A 25,558-nucleotide genomic window follows, 5' to 3' on the forward strand; every position below is an offset into this window, starting at 1 on the left:
GACCACAGGTGACATACTAGAGCCATGGTTATCAAACTGCTTCGCAGAGCCCTTGGGGCTCTGTGGAACATACTGAGGGGCTCTGTGGCTCCCTACTCTTCCTCCTCCCCCTCCAAATTTTCCCTCTTTCTTGCTCCTCCCTTTTCCCAACTCCCTTGCTGCCAAAAGCCTTTTCCCCTGCTTCCCTTGCTGCCAAAAGCCTTTTTTCCCTCACCACCCATATCCTTTTCCCCTCACCTTGCTTGCTTCCAAAACTGTTTCCCTCCCACCGCTCAGGAGGTGCTTTGATTGTGCTTTTCCTGCATGGCAAAAGGGAGGTGGATTGGGTGGCCCACTAGGGTCTTCCACTGTAATACTATTAAATTTATGTTGGCTAACACTGTTGTTCGTTTAAAATATTGTATTATTTCTTTCCTTTTTTTGCACTACAAATGAGATATGTGCATAGGAACGTGTTCATTTTCTTTCAGTTAGTTCACACAAACATTCTCCATCCATCTGCCACTGGTCCGGCCACTCTGTCAAATACTTTGCATCAAAAGGTTTGCCCGTGTCTAATATATATATATTATATATAATATATAACATTTATTGGAGCTACACAGTAAATTTTTTGCTTCAAAAAGGGCACTGCGGCTGAAAATGTTTGAGAATCCCTGCACTAGAGTGTCCCCACACACAGTTTGGGAAGTTCGGTACTAGAGTCTAGTTAAGGGATCATAACCATATGAAATACCCATTCTAAATACTCCAAAATGAGTATCTGAGACAATAAGGCCTTTTTGGTAAATGGAAATTTAACAGCAATTATAGAAAGCACTGCGTTTATGAGGTATTTAATTATGCATCATATTTCATCCAGCTCATTTAGATATATTCATGAAATAACTGACAACATCACAAAATGAAAACATTACAAGGACCAATATACTGAAGCTAATTTTTTACTGTTTTATTTGATCTTGACTTGTTAAATCACAGGCCTGGAAGTTAATTACTGATAGCTATGAACTTTATGGAAATAAAATTTGACAATTTTATTCAAATGTAATAAGGCATGTTTCAGCAGGACCTTAGTACAACATGTTATTAAAAGAATCCATGGCAATATAAAAATATCAATGAGAATTCAAAAGTAAAACTAATAGTTACAGAGATTTTTCCTGCCTTGATAGAGGCAACTGACAGGAAATAGTCCTCCAGCCTCCAAAGCAAAAAACCTCTATAGCCCTAGCCGAAAATGCCAGAGATTGAACCTGGGTCCTCTGTATATAACACAATATTTTCTAGCCATTGAATAACAGCCTCTAGATGCAAGTGTTGATGGATTTCACAATAACAAGGTAGACCTCTAACTTGGGGTCCATGATTCCTAGAAGGCTCCATGGATGAGTTTCAAGGGGTCTGTCAATGACAGGCAACCCAATTTGCTTCCTTTCACTTTGAAAATTGTGTTAACTTGCATTTTTCTGGACAGAGTCCACAGCTTTCATTAAACTCCCACAGGAGTATGTGACCAAAACATGTCAAGAATCTTTGCTTCAACATATATGACCTTCATTTCAAATAGTATTTCTGCTTCTGAGAGTTTAGTAATACCTTAACTTTGGTGGAAAATAGCTTAACTCTAATTCTAAGTCCCAGGTTAGACTCAATGAATGTACAGAATGTACACTGATTCAATGGATCTAATCCAACTGGATCTAATAAATGGATTTACAATTATAGTACTATTAGGTACCATTATTATGCCATTTCTTCTCTAGCGTACTAATCCATACTCAGACATATGGCAGCACAGCAATCTATGGGCTTCAAAGGAATTACAGTAATGCTGCTAAGAAGTGAGAGCCCCACTCCTTTTATGGAAGATAACATCTGGAGTTTGAGGAGCAACAACTAAGAGATGGGGAGGAAGTGCCCTACTTTGTACATAAAATGAGGAATTCTCTTACACAGTGGTTGCTACTACCCCTAACCAAAGGAATTACAACCATCTCTTATTTTTGCATTGGCAAAATACTTTTGTTAATATAGAACACACAGATCTTAACAGACATTTTTGTAGAGAGCTGCCAATCAAGCTGTATTATGCTACCCAGACTGAAAATAATCACAAAGTCCATTCGCTGCCTATTTACAAAGCAGTGAGTGATTGCTACTGAAGGAAGTGTATTTGGTATAAAGACAGAGATGCCAAGTTGGGGGGATTTCAAGCTGTAACCAATCATCAAGCTCGAACACTTTAAGTAAGATCAAGGACTTCTTTTCTCATCAAAATCTTGTTCCATCTAATGTGCCAGATTAAATTACTGAGGGGAAATAGCATGGCATAATGTAGAAAGGCTATTCCTGCACTCCTCATAGCTCACAGAAACATTAGGAATTGTACAGAAGGGACATAGTCCTGAGTAAAAGAAAGACAACTGGAAAAGAACATTAAAACTTCTTACAAGCAGATTAGGAAGCAACCTCTGAAGATCATCAATAACTGGCATACTGTACTTCTTGGAAACGTGGCAATAAGGATAATTAATTTGATAGGGATGGAAACAAAAGCATGGCAGAGGCAAAATTTCTGCATGAAAATATCAAGGAAAATGATGTAGGGGAAAACACCAAGTAAAACAGAGGTAGCTAATATGCAGTTGTCTTTCGAAATGTTTACCTGAAAAATATGAATTAAGCAAAAAGATGTTTCTGTAAATAAGGGAAGAGGCAAGATTCCTATGCTGTCCAAGATTACAGTTTTCATTGGAATAACCAGCCATTTAACTCATCACTGTAATATTTCAGGTATTTTTTTCCAGCAAACCATGTATAGACTTATGTTAAAACGAAAACAATAAAAAATTTGTGATGCTGTAATTATAACTATGCAGTTTGTACAATGGGTCCTCAGTGTCCACTTGGGACTAGCTCCAGGAACCCCATCAATGCCAAAATCAGTGGATGCTCAACTCCCATTATATACAATGCCAAAATGATGTCCCTTATATAGAACAACATCAAGATTTGCTTTTTGCATTTTTGAAAATATTTTCAAGCTTTGGATAGTTGAATTTGTGGTTATGGAGGGAAGATTGTGGTTATGGAGCAATTGGTATGATTTTTTTCTTGATTTTATTAACTCTGAAAAGGGCCAAAGACCTCATCAGAGCAGTGATTATTTCTCAAGGTAGCACCTATCTTCTTCTAATCATCAACTTATCAATCAGTAGATAGGTTTTTAAAAAATCTAGTATAAAAATGAATTTTGAGCATCTTGTAGCAAGGTCAAATTCACATATTTCAACTACTTTATAGGGTTGGAAATAATAATCCATAATTATTTATGCACTAGTCTGTCTTCCTACTTCACTTTTGTGTGATACCCTGAACAGAAATGTGATAAAAATGTCATCTTTAACATTTATCTGACAAAACATCAAAAACCTCATGAACAGGTTTTTATGGAAGGTCAAAGTGTAAGTAGTTTTAAGAAAGATAATAAACAGTCATGAGTGTACTGTATTTAGAAGATATACACAGTACGTAATATATGGGACATGTATACCAGGAATCATCCACATAGCATTGGACATGTTCTTTTCCTTATGTGTTTCCTTGTAGACACAGTTGATATTCAATGTGTTGTCGAAGGCTTTCATGGCCGGGATCACAGGGTTGTTGTATGTTTTCCAGGCTGTATGGCCATGTTCTAGAAGTATTCTCTCCTGACGTTTTGCCCACATCTATGGCAGGCATCCTCACAACCTCTGAGGATGCCTGCCATAGATGTGGGCGAAACATCAGGAGAGAATACTTCTAGAACACGGCCATACACCGGAAAACATACAACAACCCAGTTGTAAAAAATTCCCAAGAAGCACACAGATAGTAGTTGCAGTACAAAACTCAAATCAAAAAGGTTCAAATGCAATCTATTTAAGAGGCAAAATATTACAATTTAATGTCGGTTGATATTTTAAATTAATACCTTTGCAGAATGGCTAAACATTATTTACTTTTAGAAACTATCAGCCATGTTAATGGTTTTTTTCCAAGAATGCTTTACAACATCTAAGACACTGCTGATAAACTGTTTCAAAATCTTCATCATTCCCCTAGGGAAAAAGAGAGAGAAAATATCAAATACACCAGGTAAAATTGGAAACAGGTGTTTTTGTTATAGAGTACAATACTGATTTTGAATAGAAAAGGACAAAAATCATCTAGAGTGCTTACATAGTATGGATCCTCAATAATGAGCTGTTTTTGTGGATCATAACTTCCAAGGAGTTCAATCTGAGATTTGCAGTTCTTAATCTGATTGCCTTTTCTTTTCAGATCTCTGTAACACAAAACATTAAGCAAGTTTTAGTAATGAGACTAATATGCATGCAAGTATTCATTTATTCAGGAACAATACTTCATATAGATTAACTTTGGATAAAAAAACTTAGTCTAAAAGCTATAGTACAGGTATGACATTCATTTTAAAAAGCAGTGTAGTTCAGAGCAGATTGATTGGTGAATAAGTATGAGAATAATTTGCCATGCCTATTCTTTCACTGACTGCTAAATGGAATAACACATGCCCTGAGAACTTGGGTTTCAGAGTTTGAGGAGTACTCTTGGATTCAGTCCCAAGACTGGATTTGCAGGTTTCACTGGTGGCCAATATTGCATTTACACAGCTTAGTGGGGCAGCTGGGCTCATTCCTGAGGAATCTGATCGGGTCCCAACAACACATGCCTGTTAGATCCCATTTGGATTACTAAATACTCTTTATACAGGACTATCTTTGAAAAATGTCTGGAAATTTCACAAGGGCGAACATGCTTTGGCCAAAATGGTGACCCAATTTAGGCAACATGTAAGTATCAAGTCATGATGTGATGTCACATTAAGGAGGGAGCACATCCATTTTCTGCTGCTCTAGAGACTAGGATGCAGAGCAATGGATTCAAACTGCAGAAAAATAGACTTTAGGAAGAACTTCTCGACAGTAAGAGCTGTTCAACAGGGGGATATGCTGCCTTCTATAGAGGTTTTTAAGCAGAGGTTGGATGGCCATCTGTCAGAGATTATTTGATAGTGCTTTTCTTGCCTGGCAGAGGTTTGGACTGGATGGCCTGTGGGGTCTCTTCCAACTCTATGATGGTTTTATTGGCTTCCAGACTCTTTCCAGACAGAAAGCAAAGTTCTGGTTATGATATATAAAGCCCAATATGATTTGCATCCATGTTGCATGGAGGACTATAATCTCCCATATGAACTTCTCCAGGTTTAAAGATAACGAGGAGAAGCCCTTCTATTATTCATACCACTGTAGCAGGCCCTCTGGGGGTGGATGAGGATTCTTGGTGGTGGCTCCCAGACGACCCAATAACTCTCTTCCAAAGGAGGGTACAATACCAACCTCCCTTAAGGAATTAAAACAAACCTTTGGCAACAGATGCTAAAATACCATTTGAGAATATAGGATTACATTAGTTACACTGTCAACTACTCAAACAACTGTTCTGCCTTGTAAGAGAACATGTGCTATTTAGTTCTGTATTGTTAAGCATTTTTCATTATACTGCTACAAATACTCCTTTTTCCTGAAGCACTTTATCCTCCTGAAATACAATGGAATTCCCATGGGATCAGAAACTGCCCCAGAAGTTAATCAATAGTCAACCCAAACAGATAAGGATGAACATTAAAAATTAATTATAATTTAGTAATACTAATTGTTTGTAAATGTACAGGTTGTCTGGCATTCCAAAATCTGAAGTCTTCCAAAATCCAAAATTTGTTCTTGAGCAACTGTACTCGTAAAAGAGATATGGATACAGGCAGAAACAGATATGCTGTAAGAAGTAAAAAAGCACCTTTCCCCACAACTTACCGCAGATTGCTTTCATCCATACAAAGCATATAATCAAATGTCAGGAAATCATCTTTTGTAACCTGAAATGCAACGAACACGTTTAATCTTCATGTAATACTAATAAATTGTTAAATAAGAAGTCTCCTGTTACAGTTGCATAATTGAAAGTAGAAATAAGACCCTAAAGCAGAAAAATAATTAACTCTAAAGCATTAAAATATTTCATGGCATTTTTTGAAAATTATAGAGGATTCAAAAGCAACTGAAACAGAGACCAGTTTAAAAACAAAAGGAAAAAATGGAAGTCTTAGGCCTGCTGAAAGTAGTTCTTTGGTTCCAAATGAAATAAAATTGTGTCTTCAAAAGATATATTTGATTCTTATATAGACAGAGGAAAGAGAAAATACACATAATACTGAAAGGAAATAAATTGCGAAATTCTATCTGGATACTTAGCATATTGTTTCAATGATAGTTTAGTCAAGAGAACTGTAAAACATCTGTCCAGATTACTATTCACATTCAATATTAGCTTCTGAGGATGACAGAAAGATGACAACCGTCCCAGATTTGGGTGAAGGACAAGAAGCGGTAGAATCAATCAGAATGGCATATTTCCCTGTGTCACTGATGGAAAGTTTTTGGGGAACAAAAAGATGCCAGTTGGATGCAACTTAATATATAGAGTATTTTAGGCACTGAAAAAAATAATCTATGTATCTTTTCAAAATAATTAAAAATTCACATTTGTAATTATGGAAAAGCCAAAATAATAAAAACGATATAACACGAGCCCTTGGCTCAAGACAGATGGAACTGGCAGAATACTGAGAGGATTGGGCATCCAATAGTGCTAACAGCTTTAAGTTAACCAGAATGATCAAGGATCAAAGAAACACAAAGGAAAATAATCACAAAATGGTATAGAACCCCCCTACAATTGGCTCATATAACGGGAAGTACCTCGAACAAATGTTGGCATAAATGTGGGGGAATAGGTTCATTCTCCCACATGTGGTGGGACTGTAGAAAAATTCAAATCTTTTATAGCAAAAAAAGAAAAGAAATGGAAGAAATAATAGGGAAAGAATTAATTTGGGACAAAGCCAGATTTATGTCCCTCACAATAAAGGTAAGGGAAGATAACAATAATTGGACTGAGATTCTAAAATATATGACAGCCGCAATACAAGCCACAATAGCCCGAGGATGGAGGGATGAGACAAAATGGGACGTAGAAATTTGGTGGTCTTATATATCAGAATATATAATCAATGATTTCATTAATCAAAGGAAAAGAAAATATACAAATTGTCTAAAAGAACCTGACTGGTTCAGGAAATGGTCAGTCCTAATTAACAAAATAGATGGAGACGAAAGATACACCACCTTGAACCAGGCGTTCCACACAGTTAAAATGATACAATGATAATATATTGAATTGCTGTTCCAGGGGGGAGGGGGAAAAGGGGAGGGGAGGGGGGTGGGTGTTACATTCCAAAGGATCGTTTAAAATGTCATTTAAGCATTACTTACTTTTGGTATTATGTATATTGAAATAAGACATGCATCGCTAAAATTTTGTTAATTGTTGGAATGTAATAAAAAAATTTTTAAAAAAAAGTTAACCAGAATGAAATTAAAGTTAGAAAAGCAATTAAAGGGATCCAAAAGACGGTTGTGCATGATGTGTTCATATTTTTAAAAGTATATTTTGAACTCTTAAATTAGTAGCTGCTTTAAAAGGATAGTTTACATTCGGTCCTTCCATGGATTTAAATCAAAATATTAGAAATAAATTGAAAGAGCTAATCTTTGCTATTTTATATTTTACCATTTTGCTATGCCACTGTATATACTGGAACTTTAGAACCTATGGATTTGATATTTTGATATCCAAGGGAGTCCTGGAACCAAACCTCATATTTATTTATTTATTAAAAAGAACTTGGTATCATACACTTTTCAAATTATCTCATATTTTAACCATGTAAAGCCATGTTGGCTCATGCATTGAGAGAAACACAGGATATAAAATGTATAGGCACAGAAAAAGTTTGAATTCAAAATACGGTATCTTCTTTATCTGTCATGAAAATCACAGGCATGTATTTAACTTTTAAAAGCGTCTAAAGAATTGAGTAGAACATTCATTTTAATAATTGAGACCATTGCGTAAATATCCTATTTCTAGTTTCCCTTTTTTTTCAAAACCAGTAGCTAGGACAGCACATTCTGACCTATAGTTTATGTTCTTTCAGTTGTCAGGAACATTTTTTAATAATTGTGGGAAGCAAGCTGTGGGGTCATACAAGAGGGTTTCTTTTCCACTAATGGAATACAGGGGCCAAGACAGAGGAGAACATCGTATCGTCGTCATATGGAAAGCTAAGCTAAGGTAAAGGTTTCCCCTGACGTTAAGTCCAGTCGTGTCCGACTCTGGGAGTTGGTGCTCATCTCCATTTCTAAGCCGAAGAGCCGGCGTTGTCCATAGACACCTACAAGGTCATGTGGCCGGCATGACTGCATGGAACACCGTTACCTTCCCGCCGGAGCGGTACCTATTGATCTACTCACATTTTCATGTTTTTGAACTGCTAGGTTGGCAGAAGCTGGAGCTTACAGCGGACACTCACTCCGCTCTCCGGATTTGAACCTGGTACCTTTCGGTCTGCAAGTTCAGCAGCTCAGTGCTTTAACACACTGAGCCACCAGAGGCTCCAAGCTAAGCATTGTCCAAAAGAAATTTCCAAAAGAAAAAGCTAATCCAACTCGTTGTAATTATGCTCTAAGTGAGGAAAAATATCCACCTAAACTGATGATGACTGAATCCAGACACACTTTTATGTGATGCTGAAATCAGGCTTCTCTTAACGACTTATGAAGGTGCTATAAACATTATTTCAATCTACAGTGGTAAACATACAGTCCATGAACTACAGAAGAGGCCAATAAATTTTGTGACTTCGACCAGACCAACCCCTCTGCTCCTCCCAAAAGAGAGATTAACCAATGTAGCATTGAATATTCCAATATTCAATACTTTGTCAACCAAACATAGCTGTTGTTATAGAGGATTGTGGGAAGGATGGTTAGGGACAAAGCATAACACATGATCAAGGTTTCTGGAAAACAATACAGCAGACACATGCTACCTGTCGTGCTTTATGGGTTGCCTCAATGCCATGATTTCTTAGACAGCTTAAAGCCCTTGCATCAGGGGAGCGTCCCACATTCCAGTCAGAAACAGCACCGCTGTCTATCATCCACTGTGGATAAGAACATATGCATACTCACATTTAAAGGAATATGGATACAGTACCTGCCTAGCAATATGATCCATGGTAATGCCATGCTTCCTCATGCAATTCTGGCCTCGATAATCTGGTGGACTTCCTATTTCATACGTAGATGTTGCTGCACTGTCTATCCTCCACTACAGAAAAACAAAGTAAAATATTTATATTTTGCTAACAAAAAATGGTTTCAGTGGCTAAAAAATGTTTACCTGCTTTTCAATGTTCTCGTCAGCTACAAGTTTTCTAAAGACAGCCTCTGCTATGGGAGATCGGCAAATGTTCCCTGTAAAAATACAGATTAAATTCATGACTCTAAAATAAAACATCACTAAGAAGTGCTCTTAGGTAAAAAAAAAAAAAAAGCTGCAAATAGACACATAACCTTTCAAGGAATTTGAAGAAGGGGAAAAAGCCTTTACTCTCTTTGGCTCCGAGTATTCTATCTGTTTGGAAATAGCCACAGAACTCTTTTGCTTATTCTTCCATTCAGTTTCCCCATACATACCTGCTTCCTACCCTGAAATGACCTAATTCTGACACATGTTTTGTACCTATATTCAAGAGGCAATGCCCTGAACCCCACACAATCTCACAATAAGATATTTCTTATGGAACTTATGGTGTTATATTGGCAGGCCACAGACACACACCACAGCAACTTCAGGGCCTCAAATGAGAAGCACAGCAACATCTCTAAGAAAGGGCAGAGATGGGATTCTGTCTACTCTACTTTCCAGCACCCTCAATCCTTTGTTTTAAGGTGATCTCAAATCAATATCCTAGGATTTAACATAGAAAGCATAAACAGAGAAATTAAATTGGTTCACAGAATGCTATCTCCAAGTACACAATAAGTTGTTTCAGTTACAGTACACTCCCCATATCCACAGAAAATATGTTCCAAGGTCCATGGACACCAGAAACTGTGGGAAAAAAACTATATTTTTTGATATGTTGGGTCAAAAGCATACTATAGAACTGCACTGGAGGCCTACAAACAGTTCTGGTGGCAGGTTTTCTTTAGCATGGATACATGAAAATGTGGCTAACAAAACTTTGAATAAGGGGGTCATGTTTGTATTTCCATTACACATTCTTAAAAAGAAACTTATCAAGCTATCCACATCACGGAGTTATATTAGTGTTTGGCTTCAGGAGTGCTATCTTCAATGGCAATGACATTTTCTGCAGTGTACTTCCCAGTTCTAAAATTAGAATTAATATCACTTTTAAATGCCATGGCCCAATGCTATAGAAACATGGGAGTTGCAGTTTAGTGAGGCACTAGCACTCGTTTTCAGAGAAGGTTGAATATCATATAAAACTACAGCTTTGACAATTCCATAGCATTGAGTCATGCCAGTGAAAGTGGTGTCAAACTGTATTCCTTCTACAGTGTAGATGCACCAAAAGACAATTTTGCCAAATCATGTCACTAACCACTAACATACAAAACAAAGGTGATTCTATCAAGTGGTTGTTCAGAGGGAGCTTGCTTTTTGTCTTCCTGAAGCTTAGAGCACATGATCCAGTGGGTTTCCATGGCCCATTTGATTCCTGGTCTCCAGAATCATAGTCCAATGCTCAATTCACTACAGCACTCTACCTTCTTAGAAGACTATAGAAGAAGAGACTGTACAGCATTAATGGATGTGGTTATTTTCTGAGACTCCCTCACTGCAAATCACAAAATGACCCACCAAATCAATCCATAAAGCCGCAAAAAATTGCTTGCTGCAAAAGATTTTAGACTATGATATTGAAGCATGAGAGGCTAGCATTTGGGGTTGCCTCACTACATTATGAGAACCAAGACTGATGCCTGGAACACATTCAGCAGTTCCCCCAGAGCATCAAATGGGGACAAGCTGTCTTGATGGCAGCTGGTCAGCTACAGAGCCTCAACAGTCTTCTATAGGTCATGGTTTATGAAAGAGCTCTTTGAAAACGAGTGTAACGTGTAACTTTCCATTCTGCTCAGTCTTTTTAACTACATTAAGTGATGGAGTCCTCTCAGGGCATGTGATTCAGTAACGTGGTAACACTGACTCAACTTTTTTAGTCAACAGAACTGCAAAGGGACAAGTTTTTCTCTTCTCTTCACCTTCAAAACCACTACAAAAGCAGGGTGCAAGGGTCACTTCAAAAAAAGGCACAACAGTGGCTTCTCAAACAGGCAGGGGGGAAATCTCTCTTTCAAGATCCCAACCACTGCCACCATTAAATGTGGGACACCCTGCCCAAAGCCCTTTTCCTTTAGGCTAAGGGAATCTTCTTCTTAATATCCCACACCTTTGCCATGCCTTTTTAATATGGGATCTCTCAAATTCCACTATGGCAGGGGGCAATCCTTCTTGCAGGATCCCAGCCACTGCCAGCTATAAACATTTGAGTCTGTGTGTGTGCATGTATGAGATGATGTGACACTGATTTGTGAGACAAATCTTCCGCTGACTTTAGGTAGAGCAATTCACCACTCAGGAACACCGTCTTTATTAAAAACAAAGATTTATTTATTTATGGTTGCTTTAGTCCAAAAAGCGTAACTTGTTGTAAAGGTTTACTTCTTCAGTTTCATTTGTACATACTATAGATAATATCTTTCATTCTTTAACATCAACCACTTGACTGAAACTTTGTCTCAACAGTATTCCTTTGCCTCAGCTCTACCTCGCTGGAAAACTTAAAACCTAACTGACTTCATACATCTTCTTTCTAGCTCACCGGCTAGAGAACTCCACTAACTGTCTGAACCCCAGACATCTTCCTAGCTCACCGGCTAGAGAACTTCACTAACAATTTCAGACTTCTTCCTAGCTCACCAGCTAGAGAACTACCATAACTGAACCCCAGACACACACAAGTCTTTCCTCTAGCTTCCCTCACTAGAAACATGAACCTAATTCAACTCCTTTTTTAAAAAACATTCCCTCCTTTTCCATCCAGCTAGCTCCGCCCCTTTCATGCTAGCTTCAAAATAGTTAATTTCTACAGAAGCAGCTACGTTACCATGGTGACACATAGCCAATCAGCAGTAGCTAACTCCTGCCCACCTTTACCACTGAATCATCATTAAATAACATAGACAAAAATCCCCAATAAAATAAGGCTTTCCGTTACACAGGGGAACAGGTTTTTAAAGGTTCAAAATGGCTGTGAGGAGGACAGGGGATAGGCAAAAATCCTAACATATTAAGAGACTGGATGCTAGCACATCACTGAATTTACAACATCAAGCAAAACTGTTCTTCTGTACATGTAATGTATGCAACTTATTATCAACAGTACAAGATAGCCAGACCTAATTCATCAAGTATTAAGAAGCTTATAGTCTCCTATGTAAAGAATACCAACTACTACTGTTACAAACTGAAAACAGATGGTTCAGTGATATTTGACCAGCATTACCTTTTGAAACCAGTGTAAAATTAAGAAGGTGCAAGATATACCCTTCTATGTTTCACAGATGAAAAGGGAGGATGTTTTTGTAATAGCCACATCCTTACACCAAGAATCATGGTCGAACCTGAACATCACATAATGTTGCAGGTGTCCACTGTATAGGCCATGTGCACATAAAACCCTGAGGTGTAACTGCTGAAAACCCTAATTTAATAGAAGTAAGCAAGTTAAGCCTAAATGACTCCTGCTAAAATTAAAAACCTACCAACTCAGAAAAGCTTAGTATTTCATCTAAATCTAGCTTCCATTGTTTCAAAAAGAAGTCTAGATCTCTAACACCATCTTAATGGCTTGAAAGGGGGAAAAAAGCCAGAAAGTCTGAGCAACAATGGCAGCCAATTTTCCCTCCTTGGCAGCCTGTACCACTTGAAATGTAAAACTATGTCATTACTGATTGCAATTTCTATTTTCATGTTACACCATTCAGATGGTGTTTGGAAAGATGAGATAGGTTATGTGAATAAAGATAAACTTTATTCTTGGAGAAGTGTGAGGAAAGCAATAAATAATAACAAAACAAACAAACCTGGTAATATGCAACTTGTACTTCCTACAACTCTGGCTTCAATGCATCCTGCTTTTTAAAACTTGCAAACCAGAATCCTTAGCAATTCTGGTTTAGGACGCTAATATGCAATTGTATATTATTTCACTCCGAGGTGCTCTTCCATAATAGTTTCAGATGATTGGAATATTTTGTTTTTAAAATGCTCGATTTCAGATCTGATTGTACTTGGTACCTGCAACTCACTCTTACAGCAATATATACCCACATCACAGATGTGCCTGAAGGAATTAAAGGAAATCTGACACCTACCATGTTGTCTCTTTGTTTGTATCTCCTAATGCAGTAGTTCTCACCCTGGGGGTCCCCATATGTTTTTGGCCTACAACTCCTAGAAATCCCAGCCAGTTTACCAGCTGTTGGGATTTCTGGGAGTTGAAGGCCAAAAACATCTGGAGACCCCAGGTTGAGAACCACTGTCCTAATGCTTCAAACACTTTATTTCAAGACAGTGGATGGGGAGGGAGGTAATAACACTTCAACTCCAAATTTAACAACTGAAGACACTTTATTTCAAGATATCGGATGGGCTTGGTCAATCAATCAATTACAAATACTCCTAACAGTAGCATTATCTAGCCCAGTGGTTCCCAACTTTGGGTCCTCTAGTTCTTTTGGACTTCAAATCCCAGCCAATTTACCAGCTGTTAGGAATTGTCGGAGCTGAAGTTCAAACACCTGGAGGACCAAAGGTTGGGAACCACTCCCACATCTTACTAGCTTGTTTGCCTCAATGAAATCAAGATATGAACAACCAGTGCATTCCCTTCATCTGCCAACCTTGTAATCCTATTAATAAAAACAGAGATAAAACTAGTCTGGCATGACTTTTTTTTTTTTTAGCAACACATGTTGACTTTTAATATTATGGATTTTGTCTCGGGGAAGAACACTATTTAATGAACTGCTCTAGAGTCTTCCTGGTAATGAAGTCATACTGACTGGGTGGTTCAGGTCCTCTATTCTTTCCTCTTTTGAAAATGGCAAATTTGACTTCCTGTAGTTCACTGGGATGTTCCTGTTCCCCAGGAGTTCTCAATTAGTATGGCTTGTACCTTTTAGATTTCTTCTGCCAGCTCTTTTCAAATCTTTGGATGCAGTTCACCTAGCCCTGGAGACCTGAATTCATTTAAGAGTAGCCAGGCATTACTACAATACCTCTTTACTGATTAGATCCTGCATTTCCCCTACTGCATCATCTGCTCTGTTTTCGCCAGGTTGAACACCATTTCCTTTTTGGAAAAACACCAAGGCAAAGAAGGTATTGAGTAGTTCTGTCTTTTCTCTGTGGAGCAGAGGCCATTCTTAATAGTGGTTTACTATACTGTGCAAACTTTACCACACATTCAGTCTCTTTGCAAGGTTTTTATAGACTACCAACCCCCATAAGGCTTAAACAGTTAAGCTCCTGTGAAAAATTTGCACAAATGCTTCATTTTACCACAAGCACTCAAATGGTGTGGAGCATGGAGAATTTCCAGCATTGAGTGCGGATAAATTGTGTCTGACTTTAAGGTTGATTTTTTTGAAAGAAATGTTTAACATACACAAATATATGTGTATATATTTTTGTGTTTGTAGTACACTGGCAAACACAAGGACCATGCTTTTGGAGCACTGGCTCCACAGTTGTGAATCTCTTAGTTGGAATGTAATAGGCTTCATGACTTCAAGTGAAAACATATTTATTGCAGACATGTGGCAATGCTTTTACTGACCACATCTGTTTAATTTTAATGTGATTTATACATTAAGTTTCAACTTCATTGTTTTAAATTAATATAAAGGTTATTGCAAGCAACCTATTTAATTTAAAAAGTAGGATACAATTTATAAAATAGTTTTTTTATTAAGGTACATTGTAATCTATCTTTTGGTCTTGAACTGTACTTTTTAAAAACCTAAGCTATATAATAAACTCTTATGAGAATTCAAATTAATGTTCTTTGATGGTGTTCAAATTTCAATGCAGTTTTGAAAACTAGTGACATTGACATTATACAATCAAAGATCTACTCAGAGTTAGTGAAAGAGGCAAATATCAAAGAGGCAGTTCACAAGTTACGATTTTGTAGGAACAAGGATTGGTAATATAGTTTCAATGGAGACACCTTTTCCCATGGTAACTCTTTCAGAATTGAATTTCCCTTCTTAGGGGTAGATTTCTCATTTCCTGTTGTCTCACTCCCATTCTTACCTACGCTGTTTTCCCCAAAATAAGTCATACCCTGAAAATAATACCTTGTAGAGGTTTTGCTGAATTGCTAAATATAAGGCCTCCCCCAAAAGTAAGACCTAGCCAAGTTTTTGTTTGGAAGCATGCCTGCCAAACAGAACACCAAAGCATGCAGGATCTGTAAATGTACGTAGCATAGATTGTTGTCCATGAAAATGATAGTAACGAGAAATTCTTGATAGGATTCAGTTTGGTTATGTTGATTTGTGATGACAACTACTGTATAGTACAGTGATGGCCAACCTATGACACGCGTGTCAGCACTGACACGCCTAGCCATTTTTGCTGACACGCTGCCGCATGCAGATTGATTGGATGACTATGTCTTTTGTGGCCAAATTTGGTGTGATTTGGTCCAGTGGTTTTGTTGTTTACGCCATGGTAATTATGCACATTACATTTATATATATATATATTATATCATTCTATTATTCTATTATTGTAGTATATTATCATATTTTTACCATTATATTATTTTTATATTATTCATTATTCATGACTTCATTGAAACTAGAATAGAGATAAATCAGCGTGGAAACTGCAAGAGGTACCATAGATTGTTGTACATGGAAATAATGGTAGGAAATAATTTTTGATTTACTAAATACAGTTATATATTACAATTATACATTTTTGTTATTTAAACTATACATATTGTGAAATTATGAGTTTTTTTCTCAAAGTGACACACCACCCAAGTCATGCTAGGTTTTTTTGGTGAATTTTGACACACCAAGTGCAAAAGGTTGCCCATCATTGGTATAGTATATAATAAATGTTCATTTTTTTTGTTCAACAATAAATGTCAATTCTTTGAGGAAAAATGAGACATCCCTTGAAAATAAGAACCAGCGAATCTTTGGGAGCAAAAATTAATATAAGACACTGTCTTGTTTTTGGGGAAACAGGGTAGGAGTTATTTGTAAGTTGGATGTTTGTAACTCGGGGACTGGTTGTATTAACAAATAAAAGTGATGTACGGTATGATCCAAAAAACCCTTTACATTAGCAGAAAGCATTTCTGCTCACATAAGGGATGATGGCAGCTTCAGTCAACTCCCTTTTTCTACTAGTGGCTCCCTGAATCACACTCCACGCTCCTTTAAGGTTTCCAAACCCTACACAATTTTTCACAGACAGTCGCCACAGCATGGAAAAGAAGGTAAGACAATTCTACTGCACAAGGACAATTTGACTTGCTTTTCTTAATATTCAAGCCACTAATGTCATGGGTTCTATTTCAGTGTGCACATTACTAGAAAATGTTACTAGCTGTTGACCTAAAATGTAGCCACAGTCATGTTTTATATCAACTTTGGTACAGGGAGCAATTCTGCATGAATGGCACACCAGCAGTTAAAGAATTTTTTTGCTATTAGACCTAACAAGCACCACAAACACCACAACAAGCACCACAAACAAAATGGAAAGATGGAAGAGACAAGGTATCACTGACATAAAGCTTTAATACCACTACAAATATTAATTGCAAAGTGAGGGAAGGCAGGCACTACTATTTTCATTCATGAACAGCAGCCTAACCTCTCTACTTCCACCATTAGAAACTGTTTTGATTTTGCTTAAAAAATAACAGAACCCCATCACACTATTATTGATTTGAACAGAAAGAATATAATACACAACCTCTATAGAGAAGAAAGAAAATCATAAACACAAAGTACAACAGGGAAGAATATACATACAACAACAACAACAATAATAATAATAACTTTATTTTTATACCCCGCCCCATCTCCCCGAAGGGACTCGGGGCGGCTTACATGGGGCCTGGCCCGATAAAACAAACAAATAACAGTAACAAAGCAATAAAACAATTAATACAGAGATAAGTGCTATAAGCTAAAATTTTAGGATTAAACTAAGTTAAAGCTAAAGCCTACAATCACATTCATAGCCAAAAAACAACAAACAATAACTAAAACATTACTATTCTTAGAAATTCTGATACTCCAGCCACAAACTGTAGAAACCCACATGGCATAGTGGTTTGAACATTGGACTCTGAAGACCAGGATTTGAATCCCCACTCAGCCTTAAAGCCCACAAAGTAACTTTGAGCAAGTTACACTCTCTCAACGTCAGGATGTCAATCACAAACCCCCTCTGAACAAATCTTGCCAAGGTTGGATTTACGCTGCTGTATAACATTTGGAACTGCATTATATGGGTCACTCTACACCAACTATATCATTCAGATCCAAATGCCATTATATGGCTGTGTAGATCCAATCCAACAAACCAAATTATTACATTCCCTCTGTGCCACCACCTTGTTATTCTTTACTTGGGAAGGGAGTGGGGTTATAGGGACAAATCCAATAAATCCACACACCACTTTTTCTAACCATTAGGGGATGCAGCTACATTGTGAAATTAATGCAGTTTGATATCGCTTTAAGTGTTATGATCCAGGAGAGCTGGTGTCTCACCCAACTATAATGCCGGTGATTCCACAACACTGAGCCATTCCAGTGTAGATACCACACAAGGAGTGACTGTACATGTGCATGTAGTTCCATGTGTCTCCATAAATGGGCTCTGATGGGCATGGCGTTCTATACTACCCTGATCCCAATTTGTGCATCCAATTCCCCATACAGGTAGCCATTATTGGATATCTAGAGGAGATCTGTCAGGATGGTATAGATTTCTAGATGAATTGGGTCCATGAGGTAAGCACTTTTTTGACCCTGAGAAAAATGTGGAAGTGCTTCTGCCATTGGGAAAAAAGCTGAGGTAATAATCCTGGTTTTCGGATACTGAAAAATAACAGATACATAACACTATGTAATAAAATTTGGAAAAAAAATCTGTTCCTGGTTTGAAAGAGTTACTTTCTGCTTAATTGTGCGGTACTTACTTTGAAAGCAGTTGTTATACTCTGGAAACTTTGTTTTTGTGGTTTTGTGGCTGAATTGGTTGAAACTCTATGATATTCATTGAAAACTATAGCAAAATGTGCTGCAGGATGTCCCCCCCAAAACAAAGTTTTTTGTAGGTTAGGAAACTTTTTCCATGTTTTTGTGATAGAACTGATTAGGAAATGACACTGATAACCCAAGAACAAAAATCATGTCACATAGTGTAATAGTGACTGAAGGCGGATCTACTTTGTGGAATTAAATGAAGTTTGAGGCCACTTTAACTGCTATGGCTCAGTGCTGTGGAGTCATGTGAGCTGCAGTGCCTCACCAAACTACAACCTCCATGAGCCTTGAGCCCCCAAGGAGTGATAGAGTGGGATATAAATATAGATGATGATGATGATGATGATGATTATTATTAAAGTAGATGCACTAACTGTGGGATTTTTAAGGGGGGTATTTGTTTGTTTATTGTGTCAAAAGCAAAGGAAGGTACAGTTGTTAAATTTAACACCACAAAGTTAATAACTTGGCATTATACTAAATGTCCTTTGACTAGTAGCTGGCCACCTAGAGTTCCTCTGGTGATGCTATAAGAAGGTCCTCCATTGTGCATGTGGCAGGGCTCTGATTGCATTGTAGTAGGGGGTCTGTGGTTTGCTCTTCTCCACACTCACATGTCGTGGACTTCACTATGTGACCCCATTTCTTGAAGTTGGTTATGCAGCTGTAATTAAGGCTTGCTGTTCTGCCATTGTTTGGAAGGTGAGGCAAGGCTATTGTTATTGAAAGTGTTGGCTTCCTGTTGAAGCTTTCTGAGCCAGAGTTCACGCAGAGGTGAGGAGAGGAAGCAGGAAAGCAGCTTGCTCCTTGGTTTAGGTAAGGCCTGTCTAATATTTCCTTAAAAACCTGAGAGTGTGCACTCTTTTCTTAGATTGCCTACTCTTTTCTTAGATAGCCTTAAAAACCTGTGTTTGTTGGACTCTTTACCTTTAAAAACCTGAGTCTGGGCTGATTCTTGAGTGTGGGCTAGCTGTAATTAAGGCTTGCTGTTCTGCCATTGTTTGGAAGGTGAGGCAAGGCTATTGTTATTGAAAGTGTTGGCTTCCTGTTGAAGCTTTCTGAGCCAGAGTTCACGCAGAGGTGAGGAGAGGAAGCAGGAAAGCAGCTTGCTCCTTGGTTTAGGTAAGGCCTGTCTAATATTTCCTTAAAAACCTGAGAGTGTGCACTCTTTTCTTAGATTGCCTACTCTTTTCTTAGATAGCCTTAAAAGCCTTAAAAACCTGTGTTTGTTGGACTCTTTACCTTTAAAAACCCGAGTCGGGGCTGATTCTTGAGTGTGGGCTAGCTGTAATTAAGGCTTGCTGTTCTGCCATTGTTTGGAAGGTGAGGCAAGGCTATTGTTATTGAAAGTGTTGGCTTCCTGTTGAAGCTTTCTGAGCCAGCGTCAGAACCCACAAGCCACCACTACAGTAAAACACATTCTTACAGTATATACAATAAACAAAACAACTTTAAAAATACACGCACAGGAAGGTGGATAGCATTCTGCCCATAACACACATAATCCTCCTCGGTCACTTCACTCACCAAGAGATGGACCAACAGCAAATACTTGCCACCACATGCACCAGCTGTGGCATGTTCTGCTTTTTACACAAAAACTAGTCAACTACATCTGCTCCAAATGCAAACAGATGACTCTGATGGAGCAGAGGATCCAACAGCTCGAGCACCGTATTAAGACCCTTAAAGGACATTCAGGCACTCGAGCTCTTCTTGGACACTGCACAACACGCTGCTGTAGATCTGCAGCCTGCATCACACCAACACCACCATGACCATGATCAGGAACCTTATGGGGAGATCAACTCAAAGGTAGACAACCCTCAGGCTTGGAAGGAGGTCACCCATAGAAGGAGACACAGGACCAGGCAGCCTCCGCAGAACTCCTCTGCTCAGCTGCATTTACACAATAGATTTGAAATTCTAACACCATTAACATACAATCAGGAAACACATCTTGTGGAGGACCACAGTTTCTTAGATACCACTCAGTGGGCCACCCTTGATCAATGCGCAGGGGATAGCCCTGACGGGGACAGTGCATCACCACATTCACACTTATGTAATCATGCAAATGCTCCATCCCCAATCATAGACCAGGAGCAACAGGAACATCCTTGGGAGAGTAATGGGCTCTCGGATGTATCTCAATGGATTGTCATTGATGAATGCACTGGGGATGTTGAGGAGGAGGACAACACTTTACACCTGCATGATTCACTTCAACAGGAACACTCTTCAGGGGACATACACACTGTCTTGCACAAAAGGGACCCTGTCAATCCTCAAAGGAAACAGGTCTTGGTAGTAGGTGACTCTCTCCTTAGAGGAACGGAAGCCATCATTTCCAGACCGGATGGGATGGCTCGAGAAACATGCTGCCTCCCGGGGGCAAAAATACACCATATCACTCAGAGGCTCAGCAGGCTCCTAAAGCCCCATCACCCTCCCCATCTTATGTTGATTCATGTAGGTACCAATGACACCGCTAGGCATACTTTTCAAAAGATCACAAATGATTTTCGAGCTCTGGGAACAAAGCTAAAACTGTATAATGTACATGTGATCTTTTCATCCCTCCTCCCCGTTGTAGGACACGGCTCTACAAGGGCCGGAAAAATAGTACAGGTCAATAACTGGCTCAGAAAATGGTGCCAAGAGGAGCATTTTGGCTTCCTTGACCATGGTCTAGTCTTCCAAGAGGATGGCCTATTGGCAAGTGATGGGGTGCATCTCACACAAGCAGGAAAACATCTTTTTGCACACAGACTCACAAACCTCATCAGGCGCACTTTAAACTAGATCCACTGGGGGAGGGGAACAACAGCCTGGCGAACACTATATTACCCACAACCACAGGGAACCGCCAAAAGGCTAAACGGAGGGCTGCACAAACACAGAAAGGACCAAGTACGGAGAGCACAATAATCCCAAATAAACAGCTCAAGGGGAGGTCACAGGGGCTTACATGTCTTTACACCAACGCTCAGAGCATGGGAAATAAGCAAGACGAACTCCAACTCTTAGCACAGCACCATACATACGATGTCATAGGCATCACTGAAACCTGGTGGGATGACTCCCATCACTGGAATGCAGCCATTGAGGGCTATAACCTCTTTCACAGAAATAGAACAAAAGGGAGAAGAGGGGGAGTAGCTTTATATGTCAAAAACAGTTACGTTGCAGAAGAAATGCAAGACTGTAATCCAGGAAACCAGCTTGAAAGCATCTGGATAAGAATCAAGGGAACCGGGACTCAAAAAGATCTTGTCGTGGGTGTCTACTACAGACCTCCGAGTCAGGATGAAGGGCTTGATGAAGCCTTCTGTCAACAGCTGACCAAACAGGCACAAAGAAGAGATATAGTAGTCATGGGCGATTTCAATTATTCCGATATCTGCTGGAAAACAAACTCAGCCAAGAGTACAAAGTCCAACAAATCCTCACTTGCCTTGCAGACAATTTTATGGTCCAGAAGGTAGAAGAGGCAACAAGAGGATCAGCAACTCTTGATCTAATCTTAACAAATGTGGAAGACCTGATCAATACAATTGAAGTGGTTGGATCCTTAGGGGTAAGTGACCATGTGCTCCTGGAGTTTGCAATACAAAGGAATGCTGAAACTAAGACAAGTCAAACACGCGTTCTCGACATTAAGAGAGCTGACTTCCAAAAAATGAAGGAATTACTGAGTGGCATTCCATGGACGCCAATATTAAAAAACAAGGGAGTTAAGGATGGATGGGAGTTTTTCAAAAGTGAAATACTCAAGGCGCAAATGCAAACAGTGCCAACAAAGAAGAAAAATAAGACAAGTGCAAAGAAGCCAGAATGGATGTCCAAAGAACTTCTAACTGAGCTAAAGCTCAAAAGTGACATGCACAAGAAATGGAAAAGGGGAGAAATCACCAAAGAAGAATTCAAACGTATAGCCAACACCTGTAGGGAAAAGGTTCGCAAGGCTAAAGCACAAAATGAGCTCAGGCTTGCCAGGGACATAAAAAACAACAAAAAAGGCTTTTTTGCTTACGTTGGTAGAAAAAGGAAGAAAAAGGAGGCGATAGGGCCTCTGCAAGGAGAAGATGGGGTGATGGCGACAGGGGACAGGGAAAAGGCAGAACTGCTCAATGCCTTCTTTGCCTCGGTCTTCTCACAAAAAGAAAGCCATCTTCAACCTCAGCAACATGGAATGGACGAAGGATTGGGGGAAATCCAACCCCAAATAGGGAAACAAGCTGTCCAGGAACACCTGGCCTCTCTAAACGAATTCAAGTCCCCAGGGCCAGATCAGCTACATCCAAGAGTATTGAAGGAACTAGCGGAAGTTATTTCAGAACCACTAGCAATTATCTTTGAGAGTTCTTGGAGAACGGGAGAAGTCCCAGCAGATTGGAGGAGGGCGAATGTGGTCCCTATCTTCAAGAAGGGAAAAAAGAACGACCCAAACAATTACCGTCCGGTCAGCCTCACATCGATACCAGGCAAGATTCTGGAAAAGATCATCAAGGAAGTGGTCTGCGAACACTTAGAAACAAATGCGGTCATTGCTAATAGTCAACACGGATTTACCAAAAACAAGTCATGCCAGACTAATCTGATCTCTTTTTTCGATAGAGTTACGAGTTGGGTCGATACAGGGAATGCTGTGGATGTAGCCTACCTGGATTTCAGTAAGGCCTTCGACAAAGTCCCCCACGACCTTCTGGCAAATAAACTAGTAAAATGTGGGCTAGACAAAACTACGGTTAGGTGGATCTGTAATTGGCTAAGCGAACGAACCCAAAGGGTGCTCAGAAATGCGTCATCTTCATCATGGAAAGAAGTGACAAGTGGACTGCCGCAGGGCTCCGTCCTGGGCCCGGTTCTGTTCAACATCTTTATTAACGACTTAGACGAAGGGTTAGAAGGCACGATCATCAAGTTTGCAGACGACACCAAACTGGGAGGGATAGCTAACACTCCAGAAGACAGGAGCAGAATTCAGAACGATTTTGACAGACTAGAGAGATGGGCCGAAACTAACAAAATGAAGTTCAACAGGGACAAATGCAAGATAATTCATTTCGGCAGAAAAAATGGAAATCAAAGATACAGAATGGGGGACGCCTGGCTTGACAGCAGTGTGTGCGAAAAAGACCTTGGAGTCCTCGTGGACAACAAGTTAAACATGAGCCAACAATGTGATGCAGCAGCTAAAAAAGCCAACGGGATTCTGGCCTGCATCAATAGGGGAATAGCGTCTAGATCCAGGGAAGTCCTGCTCCCCCTCTATTCTGCCTTGGTCAGACCACACCTGGAATACTGCGTCCAATTCTGGGCACCACAGTTGAAGGGAGATGTTGACAAGCTGGAAAGTGTCCAGAGGAGGGCGACTAAAATGATTAAGGGTCTGGAGAACAAGCCCTATGAGGAGCGGCTTAAAGAGCTTGGCATGTTTAGCCTGCAGAAGAGAAGGCTGAGAGGAGACATGATAGCCATGTACAAATACGTGAAGGGAAGTCATAGGGAGGAGGGAGCAAGCTTGTTTTCTGCTGCCCTGCAGACTAGGACACGGAACAATGGCTTCAAACTACAGGAAAGGAGATTCCACCTGAACATCAGGAAGAACTTCCTCACTGTGAGGGCTGTTCAACAGTGGAACTCTCTCCCCCGGGCTGTGGTGGAGGCTCCTTCCTTGGAGGCTTTTAAGCAGAGGCTGGATGGCCATCTGCCGGGGGTGCTCTGAATGCGATTTCCTGCTTCTTGGCAGGGGGTTGGACTGGATGGCCCATGAGGTCTCTTCCAACTCTACTATTCTATGATTCTATGATCTCATGGTGCTGGAGCTCAGTCTGTTCAGCGCTTTCCAAATCACAGAGTCTTCTTACATCCAGGAGGGAGTCTCTTATTTGGTATCAGCCATGGCTTGAGGTTCTGGGTTTTAGCCTGCCACTTTTGGACTCTCACTTGCTGTGTTGTTTCTGCGAGTATCTCTGTAGATCTTAGAAAACCGTTTTTTGATCTAAGGTGTTGGCGTGCTGGCTGATATCCGAACAGAGGATGGGCCAAAGATGTCAGTGCTTTGGTCCTTTCATTATTGGCTGCTACTTCCCTGGGGATGTTAGGTGATGCAATACCAGCTAAACAGTGTAATTTCTCCAGCAGTGTGGGGCACAGACATCCTGTGATACTGTGTCATGTCTCATTAAGAGCCACATCCACGGTTTTAATGTGGTGAGATGTGTTCCACACTGGGCATGCGTAATCAGCAGCAGAGTAGCAAAGCGCAAGGGCAGATGTCTGCACTGTGTCTGGTTGTGATCCCCAGGTTGTGCCAATCAGCTTTCGTACGGTGTTACTTTGAGCACCCACTTTTTGCTTGATAGTTAGGCAGTGCTTCTTGAAAGTTCAAACACAGTCCAGGGTAACTCCCAAGTATTTTGGTGTGCTGCAATGCTCCAGTGAGATTCCTTCCCAAGTAAGCCTCAGAGCTCTAGATCAGTGGTTCTCAACCTGGGGTCCCCAGATGTATTTGACCTTCAGTTCCAGAAATCCTAACAGCTGGTAAACTGGCTGGGATTTCTGGGAGTTGTAGGCCAAAAAGACCTGGGAACCCCAGGTTGAGAGCCACTGCTCTATATGTTTGTCTGTTCTTAAGGTCAAAAGCACACATAGCATTGAGCCATGGTCATTAAAGTGGTGTCAAACTACATTAATGTCTGCGTTTTTGGGAGGGGGTGGATAATATGGAGACTTATACATATAAGTGGACGAGAGACGGCAATTATGACTGGGTTACATAAGACTGCATTAGAAATGAAAAGACGGGAGAGAAAACCAAGCAGTATCACCCCCCCCTCTCCTTGAGAGCTATTCTTCCCCCCTTTTCCCTTGTCTTAGCTATAATTCCTCCCATTTGTCCCGAAAACCTCACTCACCCAGGCACACGAACAAAACGGAGCGGACTTCCCCCGCCGCCATATTGGCCCCAAACGCCCGCGAATAACGGAGAAGCGGCACCGCTTCCGAACTGTCGTAAACGCTGCTTTACGGCAACGGTGAAAAGGTATCTAATTTGATTGCCTGAATCGAGTTAGACACACTACCAAATGTATAATAATATAATAAAGACTAAATAAAAGTACTCAATTGAAAATACCCAAGATGGTGTTAACGTCCTGTTGGGTATAAGATCTATCTTT

The 25,558-nt window shown here is 39.7% G+C and overlaps 1 protein-coding gene across 2 annotated transcripts; it reads right to left on the reverse strand.

The window, feature by feature from the left end:
* Positions 1-928: 928 nt before the first annotated feature.
* On the reverse strand, positions 929-25,427 carry acp1 (acid phosphatase 1). 2 transcript variants are annotated; one of them, XM_008118458.3, is made up of 6 exons: positions 25,295-25,427; positions 9,370-9,443; positions 9,017-9,130; positions 5,880-5,941; positions 4,228-4,333; positions 929-4,106 (listed from the first exon to the last, which is right to left on the reverse strand). In XM_008118458.3, the coding sequence occupies exons 1-6, from the start codon at positions 25,335-25,337 to the stop codon at positions 4,029-4,031; spliced, it is 477 nt and encodes a 158-aa protein (XP_008116665.1). In that variant the 5' UTR covers positions 25,338-25,427; the 3' UTR covers positions 929-4,028. The 2 variants fall into 2 exon arrangements, with proteins under 2 accessions (XP_008116665.1, XP_008116660.1); XM_008118453.3 differs by lacking the exon at positions 9,017-9,130 and adding an exon at positions 9,184-9,297.
* Between the last annotated feature and the right edge of the window lie 131 nt (positions 25,428-25,558).

This window comes from Anolis carolinensis, chromosome 1 (assembly GCF_035594765.1).
Source record: "Anolis carolinensis isolate JA03-04 chromosome 1, rAnoCar3.1.pri, whole genome shotgun sequence".
Classification (NCBI taxonomy): domain Eukaryota; kingdom Metazoa; phylum Chordata; class Lepidosauria; order Squamata; family Dactyloidae; genus Anolis; species Anolis carolinensis.